The sequence below is a fragment of the Gallinula chloropus genome (genome assembly GCF_964237585.1).
Source record: "Gallinula chloropus genome assembly, chromosome: 5".
Lineage (NCBI taxonomy): Eukaryota > Metazoa > Chordata > Aves > Gruiformes > Rallidae > Gallinula > Gallinula chloropus.
In genome coordinates this window covers 11611911-11624661 of record NC_140090.1, presented here as the reverse complement: position 1 = coordinate 11624661, position 12751 = coordinate 11611911, and the positions used below count along the sequence as shown (strand labels likewise).

The 12751-nt window shown below is 38.9% G+C and overlaps 1 protein-coding gene across 2 annotated transcripts in view; it reads right to left on the bottom strand.

Annotated features, from left to right (window-relative positions):
• MYLK (myosin light chain kinase) overlaps positions 1-12751 on the bottom strand; it is a 143350-nt gene that overhangs the window by 77894 nt on the left and 52705 nt on the right. For both annotated transcript variants that reach the window (XM_084265231.1, XM_084265232.1), the window contains 3 exons: positions 4410-4547; positions 3531-3728; positions 2107-2353 (listed from right to left, as the gene is read on the bottom strand). In XM_084265231.1, the coding sequence (XP_084121357.1) occupies positions 2107-2353; positions 3531-3728; positions 4410-4547 (583 nt within the window). The remainder of the gene's footprint in view (positions 1-2106; positions 2354-3530; positions 3729-4409; positions 4548-12751) is intronic.

Below are 12751 nucleotides of genomic sequence, written 5' to 3'. Positions count from 1 at the left end.
TCTGAAATAATTTATTTCCTAGCTGTACACTTTGTTATCTTCTAGAGTCACGGTACTGACAGGCTTCCACTTTGACAAATGTCTTTATTGATGACTTTGGCCTATGTGATCACAAACCACAACTGATCATTAAGGTCGACTTGCTCAAGTCTGCCATAACACAGTTTCCCACAAAGCCCTCATGGCTGCCCTTTGTTCTGCCTGTTCTCTTTCCTTCTTCCAGCCCTGAAGTTTTCCTGAAATATCTAATTCTTTTCAAGTGAAACACCAGCATAAGAGAAACCGCCCACATCCAGGGCACATGCACCAAAGCGTGGAAATGTACCAGTAGAAGGGAGCAATTCTCACAGTTTGGCCCACTCTCTCAGGGAGAAATTAGTGACCTTAATGAAATTGAACTGGCATTTCTAATCCTGCCAGAGGTACTGTTAGAAACACCACTGATCCCCAAAGTGCCTTTTCTTAGATGCAAGGATGTATGTAGCCATGCCCTGCACAAATCAGCATTATGAATGCCCTAGATAACCGGGGCTGACTGCAAACAAGCCAACTGTTCTGAAATGAGTCAGTTTGCAATTTACTGCAGAGCACAAAGGGTCTAAATCTACTAAAGAGCTTATTTGCAAATAGGTCATGGCACCTATGGTTCTACCTACATAAATTTTAGTAATAGGGCTTGAAATGAAGTGTAGAAAAAAATCTCATTATAGGAAATCTTGATGCACAACAGTACAATTTTCTAAAGCAGCCTTTACTGGTGAAAAGTGAGTACCTCATCTGATTTTAAATACTAAAATATTCTGAGGTTAGTTTGTGCTGTCTGTGGTAGTCTATGGAAACATACCTTAGGACTAGATATCTACACAGTGACATGTCCATCACTTGGGAAAAAACTTTATTCCGTTTCTGGAATAATATAACTATTACAAAATAAGCTTATTGCTTAGAGGTTAAATTAGTTAAATTTATTAAGAAACACTCTCCTTCCTTGGGTTAGGAAGACAGAAGTAATTTGTTTGCAGGCAGGCAAAGACAATTCAACTTTTGAATTGTGTACAAACTGAAGCGCAGGAAACAAAAATAACTTGTTTACAGGATGAAAAAAGACCAAGCCCACCATAAACCAGGCAAGTGCCAGGAGTACAGAACTGCAGTGCTAACACTGGTAATAATGGCCAGGATCTGTCTAAACTGCCAGCCTAGACTAAAAAGCTACCATGTGGAGCAGCACAGATAATTTTCTTCCAGTGTAATGGATTTCAAACATCCATGATGATTAAATACATTTTAATAAAGTTACAAACATTAGCCAAGTAAGGCAGCACATCTAAGCACTGTAACCAGCATAGATGATTAACATCAGTTTAAAGTTGTACACTAAGTTTTGTAGAGCCACACAGGGGATGTGTAATTAGACCCAGTCTTCACAATTGGGGTGGAAAATGGTATGGCACTATCTACAAGGAAAAGCAGAAGCAAATCTGATCTTTCACTTAAAGGACGGTTATTTTACCAGAAAACAAATTCAAAACATCTTTTCCAGATTTTGTAGGAATGACAAAACATTCAAAGCATCAGAGTGCTTCATTTCAAAGAGACATTAGAAAAAGGAGACTACAACTTCCGTATAGAATTCAGACATTTCTAAAATGCCCAGGAATCATTTTCTCCTCTGAAAGGTATGGATCATAATCTTGTGGAACGGCCATCTTGGCCAGGTTGTTCCCAGAGAAAGCAGGGATCCTTAGAAATATCCAGAGACATGCCAAACAAGATAAAGAATAGCTCCAAAATCAAGACATCGATTGTGGTTTGTTTCCCTTGCCAGAAACCCAAATTGCTTCCTATACTGCTGCTATAAAACATTGTTTTTCAGGACCCCAAAAGGAAACTCTGTTGTGCTTTGTCATTTCTGACTCTTGTGTTCCCTCTTTCCTCTTTCAATCTTAGTTCTTTTCATCCCTCAGAAATATTGAATTCCTTTAGTACCCTATTGTTTTGTGCAAACAGGAGGAAACCGTTGTCTTCTTCAGGTGGGAATATCAATGTGAAGGTAAATATAACTAATTGTTCAAAGGCAACAAGCTCTTTTCATGACAAACATACCTGAGCTGAATTTCATATTGCCCTGCATGACGAGACTGCACATTCCTCAAGATCAGGGTGAAGATGTCTTCATTTTGCAGGATTTCACTTGCTGTTCCCGGCATTATTTCTTGCCCATCTTTAAACCAGTGAACAGTGGGGAAAGGATCTCCAGCAATGGCACAGGATATAAGGACATTTTGCCCAGGTGCTGCTGTCACTGATCTTGGTTTACTAATGAACCAGGGCTGAATACCATCCTGAGGTTCTGTAGTTTACAAACACAGTTTAAAAATCAGGAGAAAATTCCAAGCTTGAAAGTAACTGAAAAATTTCCAGGAAACCAAAGTTATTTTGAACATGCAGGATATAAGTTTTTAATGTGAAAGTAAGTCAGGCTTTAATTTTGGAAGTAACTTGTGTTGTTTCTAAAATTAATCATTTACTTGGCACTTTACTGGCTTGTTCCAGGCTTATACTAAGAGCAAAACAAAGGGACTCTAAAGCTGCCCTAAAAGGAATTTTGAAGATTTGTCCTTGGAGAATAAGGGTAGGAATAGTTTTAAGGGCAAGTGACAGTACTAGGACTGCTGTGCAGTTGAGAGCTCATGTAATAAATCATCATTACCAGTTGCATAAAATTGCATTTAATATAGAAGACTGACCCTGAGGTTAAAAGTCAGAGGAGCTTAGAGAATAGAGGAAGTTCTGAATTCAGAGCAGACAGTGACATCAAACTACAGACCCACCCCTCTATGCAAAGCTCTGAAATCCCAGGGTTAAGATACTTTACATTAAAAATAATAAAAGTCTGCCATTGATTTCCAATAATCTTCAGTAATGGCAATAGGAAACTATTGGCATATAGTAAAAGCAGAGGAAGAAGTCCCCTGTTACGTAAGCAGTGAATGCCCAATCACAGGAAGTTTGTAGGTACTTCAGTGTTTACTGTGGGATATACATCACATGTGGAGACTCAAAGCCAATTTTTTTGCAGCTACTTCTCAAATTGCAGACATCATGTGTTTCTCACCTGCTACCACTGCAATGCTAATATTACAGCCAGGATACCTGGCTCCTAGACTGCTTTTCCAAATACTCAGGACTCTAATTAGAAACAAAAACATCATTAAATTGTTTACATTAATTCCATAGCTAAGTGAGCTTTATAATCTGAAGCTGCATTAGCAGACATTTTGCATTGCCCCTAGAAATAGGATTCAGGAATGCATTTTTGAAATAGTAACATTATGTTCCAGAGTGAAAAGATTTTTTTCAAGTTGCTTCTGCTCAATATCCTTTGTAATTCAGATGCAGTGGTTGAGAACTCCTAGCATCCTTCACACCAGACCTTATAAACACTCTCATACTTTAAATAGACACTCCTCCAGCACATTAGAATTGTTTCCTTCTAGCATTTCCTAACGTGGAGAACAACTTTATACCTTGTACTGTCAATGTAGCCTGGGTTTGAGTTTCTCCTAATTCATTCCAGGCTTCACAGGTGTATTTGCCTGTGTCTTCAGGAAATACTTCCTGAATGTAGAGACTGTACTCATTGCCTTTCTTCTCAAAGTGGAAATCTTCTGTCTCCTGGATTTCTTTCCCATTGTGCAGCCAGATAATTTCAGGAGGTGGGTTAGCTGAGAAACAGGAAACAGCAAGAATCAGAGACAAACACATCCCCCTGCCCTCCACATACAGTAAGAAAATGAGCAAGGTTGGTTGTTTTTCTGCCACCTGGTTCTACAATTTCATTTTCAAAACATTCAGGAATTTCATTAACTCTGTTGATGTTATGTAATGTGAAATAGTTTCATCTCGTTAAAACACAAATCAATAAGGGAAGCATGTATACAATAGAAAGGCAGAATGAATTCTAGATCCCCTGAGGGTTATTTCTCAAGGGTTTCTATTACCAAAGTTCATACCAGGACTGCTCTTTTCTGCAGCACTAACCTTACCCCTGCTGACAGGAAATCAGTCTTGTTTAGTTCACAGCAAACGCTATTACGAGTCTGCTGAGACCTGGTTTTAGTTCAACAGCAGGACCCAGTAAGTACATCATCACCATCATTACTATCATCATCATCATCCTGTTAAAGAAACACTTGTATAGGTCTGAACACATTAACACTGGACAATGTTCACCTACTCTGAAGATCAGATCAGAAAAAGCTAAATTTCACTTTAAACAATTGGTTCCTTGAAATACTATTTCCAAACACAAAGGCACCTGCTAAAAGAACACAACAGTGGAAAAAAACACATACTTTGCACCAGGACCTGGAGTTTTAAAATAATATTCTTCCATAGCTACACACCTGATACCTCCACAGTCATTATCACTTGACTTCCATCCATAACTTTGAGGTCAGACAGGCCTTTAAGGAAGATGGGTGCAAAAGTCTTGTTTAACTTGGCAGCTGGTGGACTTTCTGTCTTCTTGCTGCTTTTCTTTTCTATGGAGTCAAGAAGAGAAGAAAAAAGGGGTCTTTTAATGGAATTTTAATGATGAATTTTGACTGACCTTAGGTTCAAACTGAGTTAGTGCTCTTGTTTCAGCTCTCAAAAGCCAAAAATCAGTAAAACCACCCAATAGAACTGTTTTGACTTTCCAGTAGTCCAACCAGAAAGGCAAGAAATGAGAATTGAACTGTCCTCCCTCCAGGTTCCTCCTAAAGCACTGTAAATTTGTCACACATTATCACACTCATTTTCCTCAAGTACACAGTGCAAAAGAAAGCTTGAGCAACAATTTTTTATCAACAATCCAATGCCTGCAATCACAAAGATCTTAAGGTATGCTACAAGTTGCTGTTCTCATGATGGATGAGTTAAAAAAGTAAACCCCCAAGGAATGTAGGCTTCATTGCTGTATGAAACTACAAACCATTTAGATTGTTAGATGTTCAATATCAAATGGGTTTGAGTTTACCATACTCTTCTCCTGTATTACAATTAGCCAACTGAAACCTAAGGTTACCATATATCACAACACTGAGATTAGGGCTTTTTTGTTTGTTGGGATTTTTTGTTTTGTTATGTTTTGTGGCTGCACAGTCAAAAGAGAAGTGCTGGTGTTAATTAATCCCTCCTAAAAATAAAATCAAATCGTGATGGAGATCTAATTTCTAGTACCCACAGTGGTCTCCCCTGCTTCTGATTCAGAGCCTATGGAGCAAGATCATTTAACTGTGACCTGTATAGTACACTAGACCAGGAAAGATGCTTCTGCTCTAAAAACCTGAGCAAAGCCTCTCCTGAAGCCAAAATAGAGATCATAACTGAACATAAAAAATCACAAATATTTATTGGTCACTTGGATACACTTTTTGTTTTGTTTAACTTGTGTTCAGACCTATTACGCCTTGCCTTTAAAATGCCAACCCTACTTTCTGTCCATAGCTGAAAAATAGCTTTATTTTGCTTATTCCTGCCTTCAAAATTTTCACAGGTATATCAAGTTCATCAAAAATAGTATTACAGCAACACAAAGTGCCAGGCTGGAAAAACACCCACTATTCATAAAAGGATGTTAATTAGGAAAACTAAAAGCTCCTCACTGAGCAAGCCCATGGAACCTCCTGCAGGCAAAATGTTAAGTTTGTCCCAGGGTTATTTGAGCTCAATGTAAATTTGGAAGCTGTCTGGAGAGGAAGTTTTTCCTCTTCTTCTAGCAAAGCTTTTTCTAGCCAAAATCTTGTCTTGCTGGCTTATGTTGTAGGTCTTTTCTTGGCACTTAGCAGTAAGACATTGATGCATGTGAGAATGGAAATATGGGACCTGACTAAGACCCACTCAGCTTGGTGTTATGGACTTACTACTCTGAAATGCCTGATTCCCTGTCACACCACACTGATCAACGTTAGGGTTTCCTATAGCACCTGCACGTAAGTGAGTAACGCTGCACAGAAAATAGCCACAAAGTTGGGTCAAATCCATCTACAGCTATAAACTTTTGTGGTTCACCATATTCCTCTGTTTTGTACTGTTTACTCAAGGAAACAGCTTGTTCTGTTTACTAAGGGAAACAACTTCAAACAACTGCTATAGTAAGCAACACCAGCACGTGCTTCTTCACTACTCTAATGCCTTGCACAAAATCGCTTTGTCACTCAGACTGTAGGAGAGCTGTAACAGGGAAAGAAAGCAGAAATCCATACCGTGAGAAAAAGGAGGTAAAGACAAAAAAAGGAGGAGAAGGAAAAAAATAAGAAAGTAGTAGGACAGGAAAGAGGCATTGAGTGGAGGGGGAAGGACAGAAATTATGATACTTCTGTTATCCCTTTTATTGAAGTCATAACACTGCAAATCAAGAAGGCAGACATTCAATAAAAGGTGAGTAGTGAAAGGAAGATAAAAGCAGAGGTGTGGTTCCAGACTAACAGACTCAGGTTATGATCAGAAGTTGAAGCCTTAAGAGGACAGATAACAGTAAACGAGCCAAAACATCTCCTACAAGAGAGGTAACAGTGACCAGGAAACAAACCCGGCAGTAGTGGCTCTAACAGTGATTCTCCCAGAACAGACCAAGCTGCCTCCAGGAGAGCCTTGGTACAAACAGCTCTAAGTACTCACAGCACTCCACAGCCCTTGCAACTGGCTCTTTGCTTTATTAGACTGACATGCTTGTTCCATGTAGTCTAAATACATGGATTTCTGTAATCAAGGAAGACAATACAGTGTAACAGCCTCAGCTTATTAAAAAGAAATGGATGAGCAACAACAGAAAGAACAGAGTAAAATCGTTCCCCAAAAGGAATTTTTCAGCAATGTTAACTCCTCCAAAATATGTGCTGCAGAGGTGAAAGTTTCATACATTGGAATAAAACTACTTTATTGCACAGAGCTGCCTAAACATTAGAAAAAGCAAGCACATCATTCATTGTAACAGTTTACATGGATCACAAACCCAACAAGATCCCAAAAAATTAGGTCTCAGCTTCTGAAGTTACTTAAGGCAGATGTATCCTATGCTGGTGAAGAAACCTACTGATATGAATGATGTTAAGATTTACTGGGAGTACAGGCCTCTATCCCTAAGAATGACCTCCAGGATTAAAGGATGAACAACTTCCCATTGTTAATCAGTGCTCACTATTTGCAAGTGAACCTGTCAAACTGAAATGAAGGTGGCCAGAACCTGCCTCACCTTCACTCAAATCTTTAAAATAGTGTTTACACTGAATTTAAGCACTGCATAGTTTTATGTTGGTATCTTGTATGAAGACCAGTTCTGTGCTTAAGTAAAAAAGTATGATCAAAAAACAGAAGTCAATGGTATATTAGTAAAAACCCTAGAGGGTACAGCTTCAACAGTGCAAGAAAAGTTACTGGAGAGATCGAAGAGTTATTTCATTTGGGGAAATGGAATGTAATCATGCAGAGGAATGTTAAGGTGGATTATTAATTCTGAAATATTGAAAAACTTGAGGATTTTTCTAAGGATAGAAACAAAGGCAACTTTATATATTATAATGGTTTTTAAGACATTCCTATCCTTGTAAACCTATCACACACCAATGCACATACACTGATGCAGTCCTTTAAATGTTACCTTATTACTCAATATCTGTTACAAAGGAGGAGTAAAACCATCTCCCTTTCTATTGCTGGTGTTCGCTGGAGCAGTGAAGGCATTTCTTTACCAACAGATATTAAATTACCAACAGAATTGTATGTAAGAGCTCAAAAATTAGAAGCTATTGTGGCTAAGGGAACTAGCATTCTTTCTTAAATGTGTAACATCCAGGATACAATAAATGTATGGCTAAAAAGACTGACTCCATGGCAACTTGAACAAGCTTTCTTCAAAACACAAGCATTGTCCCTTACTTTTAAAATATATATTTCTAATGAGGATCTCTAATCTTATGCTACCATTGTTCAGTAGTGTATGTTGATCAGTAGCAGATGTTTATTGTACCAACAGCATAAGCAGAATATCACCAAAATCATCTAATGTTTCCTGACTTGGCAGCAGCAATTAAGTAGTCTTACATTCTACTCCATAAATGCTATTTGTTCATTAAAAGCCATGGGGGATCAACTCACATAACATTTCTTCCTTTACTTAAAATTTGATATTGTGGACTTCTAGACTTAGAAAAAAATTACACTGACATAGTGACAACTTTAGTTTCTTGCAGATGTTTTACACAAGACAACACAGTTAGTCCTAGATACATTATTTAGTTTTATTTAGTCTTAGTCTAGAGTCATTGTATTCACAAAAAAACCCTGATACAATCATGCAGAGACCAATTTACAAAGCCTGATTGTTAAGTATTTTCAAATTCTTCTGAAGCTTGTAAATGCTTTTAGTTGTTTGTTTATTACATAGCACCACGCAGTGACTCAGTGCTCCTCTGATGAAGGCTTTCACATTTCACGACTTTACCATGAGACAGCAGTGCTGTACATTTCCATGGCTCGTTTTAATACACCTAAGGGCTGCTTTAATTTTAGCCTTTACAGCTCTTGTTTGGAAAAACAGCAGTCAATTTGATTTTGGAGAGGATTTGGGAAAAGAAGGGACAGTGCTCACTGAACATCAAGGAAATAATTCCTATTGCTGTTTATGGTGAAAAGATCCTGTGTGATTCTATTTCCTTCTGAAACCACTTTGCTAATTATTTTGCCAGGAAAGTAGCACAAGGCAAACCACACAAAAGCCCAGGGACCGTCTGCAACAGCGTGGCTTCAGAAGGTGTAAGAACTGTAGAAATACACCCTCCCTGGCCACACCTAGGTGCCTGGCCACACCTAGGTGCTAGCAGTCTCGTACATCAGGAGCAAAATCCATGATTTGCACCAGGAAAAGGGAGAGCAAGGAGGTAAGAAAAACAGGGTACAAATCAGCAAGCTGCACACAATGACAGGCCAGTATTAGGGCTTCTCATGCCTCCCTGTCACTACACGAGCTCTGCTAGGGTTCCAAATTCATATGGCCTTAAGTGACAGTTGGCTTCAGCATCCCAAGCAGGTGGAAGGAGGAGAAAGAAGAAAGCACAGGTACAGCTGCAGGCTCAGACAGTGCAAGTCACCACGCTTCTGGCTGAAACAACCTTTTGTAACACTGTGGAATATTTTTGCTGCCAAAGCTACAGACAATAAAAATATGGCACATCTGGCACCAGAAAGGAAACCTGGAACCAAAGGAAACTTTTGTCTGATGTTAGCATAAGGACAGGACTTTGCTACATAGCAGCACATCTTCAAGCTCAATCAACTGGATGTGAAATAGGCGATCCGATCTCTTCCTATTATGTTAATGTGCTCTAATCACCTATAGCCTTTTAACATCTTCCCCACCACTCTTACTACTGATTCCTTTCAATTAGGAGTAGGTTTAATTCTAACAATGAAAAGAAGAAATATAAGAGTTATCACATCGTGATACTGCCAAGTCACTAAAGAAAACCTACTCCAGGCAGCTAATATTCTTCCTCTCCTTCCTTTTCCCAAACAACTTCTGCCTCTGCAGCAAGTCTGCTCAAGGTGGATTGCAACAATTTTTGAGGAACATCAGAAAACACTTAGTAGGGTGGCTTGATAAAACACAGGTACATTTCAATAACTTGTTTTCAGATCATGCAACTAGTTTGTAGTAGCTTATAAAACCTGCCACAATTTTTAACCACAGCTGTTGTTTTGTGCAAGTCATGCAAGATAATACAGAAGATGCTATGATTTGCTTAAAGGCTGCTTATAGAGCACTGAATTCACAAAGGCTCTTGCAGCTCAAGAAGTTTAATGGATTTTGCACAGAGATGTAGTCTGGTGTAGTACATAAGCCCAGGGGGGCATTCTTTGGTGAGCAGCGTTGTCTCTGTCATTTCAACAGGCTTTTCATAAGGTATTATGCAGGGCCATACATGTAAAACTCCACCACAGTGATTTAGCTTACATGGTTCCCATGATTTTTGCCTTTCCTCAGGCTTTAATATGCATGAATGTTGGGAAACAGCAAGCAATAAGATGCACAGCTCAGTGGGAAACACAGCCTGGGAGACCAGAAATAGAAAGCAAAGCCTGTAAAGGATACCTTATATACCCACATATGTTTTCTACAAAGCAAAAGTATTCCAAGGCTTTTCCCACAGCACTGCTTTACCCCTAAGGGTTCATTTTTTTTATTAGAAAGAAACTCTAATAAGCATCCAAATCTATGTTTAAAAAAGCCACTTAGTGCACTAAATCCACAGAGATTAAGGAGCATTCAAACTCTTTCAATTTCTTACAGAAATACAGATTCTCAGCATACTTGGATGGCAATGGGAAAAGAGATATATTGCCTCCAATACCAAATTATTTCTAATTATCTCTTATTCTGTTTTCCTGTTTGTATAACCAACAGTAAATTAATCCACCTACAGCTACCATATCAAACATCTGTTTATCTATTAACCTGTATTAATAGAAATTTAAGATGATAAAAACTACTTTCCTATTATTTGACTCTTTTCAATTCAGGATTTCACGATTTACAGAAATTTAACCTCCACATATCTGAAGACTAGAAATTATTCCAAAAGGAGCCTTAACGTTAGCTGTGGACATAAGCCACAACACACTTGAATATGTTAAAAGCCAGACCTGGATCAGAACTTGGTGCTTGAACACAACTGCAAACAGGGTGAGTTACCGTGTGGAAGGTGTATATGTAAAAGATAGTGTGGAAAATTTATGCAGCACTGAACAGTTAACCTACTACAAATCAGTTGTACAATAAACATGTACCAGTTTAACTGCAAGTGCGCAGCCATTTACTTTGTAGGGTAAAAAAATATAGATAAATCTGTACACGTGGAGAGAAGGGGGAAAAAACCCCAGACTTTCACTGTGGTGTTTCCATTCCCAGACTTGTTGTTGAAACTGAAGTGAAGAAGAAAATCCAGATGAGGATGGAAACTTTAAGAAGCTTTCCAAAGAGTGGACCCTGGGTTCTACTTGGTCTGTAGCCAAAACAGTTAACATTTTATGGACATCATTATTCTAGTATATTTTCTGGTTCATTTGCCAGATATACTGAAGACTTTTTAAATGTGAGCTGCAGAATGCTGACATCTCCTGTTGAAATATCAGGACTTCAGCATGCTCAGCACTGCACAGAATCACACAATAACTGTTTGGAAGAGACCTCTGGAGATTGTCTGGTCCAGCCCCAGCTCAAGCAGGGTCAGCTACAGCATTGTACATGTACACATTCAATGCAGTAACTCAGCTGCACAAGAGCAAGGTTACAACTGGTTACAAGTCAAGGACATGCACAGAACAGCGGGTTTGCTGCCTTATGTTTAGAACATCGCAAACAACTTGCAGTGTTTAGTCTTATAAGAGATTTAATTATACTCGAGGAATCTGTTTGCCAGAATCATGTGGTTAACTGCCAAATAATGCCTAGTCTGAGCCCCGCGAAAGGACTGTCTCAGCAACATTGACCATTTATGGTGTTTAAATATCATTTTGGCTCAGAGGCTAATAAGTCAACTGAGCTGAAGAGAATGCTTAACTAAAAAAGCTCTCTGTGTGAGCCAGCTCAGAGAGAGAAGCAGCAGGTTCCACTACAACCTCTCAAAGCAAGACTCAGGTTCACACACATACATACAGCCAGTCATAAAGCAGCCTGGCCACCTGAATTTAAAGATCTGGAAAAGAGTTTTACCTCTCCCGATATTTTCAATGTAAATAAATCCTGTTACCAGATTTCATGTTAACAATGCTACCAACTCAAAGACAAACACATTTTGTAAGGCAGAAAATTGATACTAGAACACCCATTTCATCTTCCCATAAAGTAGTTTTCTGTCTCAGGCCTGAATTGAGATGGTCAAATATTTTCTGCAAGTTGTCCAAGAATTCAAAACTTGATTTATACTGGCATAAAAAAATATGAGACCTCTGTGTTCTTGAGACATATAAGAACATTTCTGCTTTATCAAAGATCTCAGGTTGGTATGCCATTTTGCAAACATAGATCATGAGAACTAGATGTTTAACGGCCTAGATGTTTAATTTAATGTGTTCTTTACACATCAACCTCCCATGATTTATTTCTGCAGTTATAATCTGGTTTTGTAAATGGAAGGCAAGAGTTAAATATCCTTGGGAGAGGCTTTCACTGAAGAGCTCAGCCAAGTTATAGTCTGGATGTTGTGCCTTGCATTACACAGAAAAACTGTTAACACCAGTCTGACAATGCCCAAAGCCTACACTAATCAGGGTGGTTAGGGATATTCAAAGGAGGCAGAGTTCCACTCTATCCAGTCTGGAAGCCTATTTATTTTACTGCAGGCTAGACTTCCAGCCCTATCCTGCAGTGCCATGTCCACTCCTTTTCAGAGTTCTTCCCTCTTTGTGGAGTATCACCTGGTCACCAGCATTTTAACCTCTAATTGGTCTACTCAGTTTGTTCTGTACCCCACACAGCATTTGAAAGATGTGCCACCCAAGAAGTCCCAGTATCAAAAGGCTGACTACACCAGTAAGAACCATGATACGGGGGAAACATTCCCTATCTCAGATTTAGAGACAAGGGGACAGATACACAAAATAGCCAGCTGAGTTCACAGCAGATCACTTTGGAGTCAGCAGACTGAATTCCTCAGTGACAGTCTCACTGGAAGTTTTTGCAGCCGAAGTGGTGTTTGCTTTTGCCTTC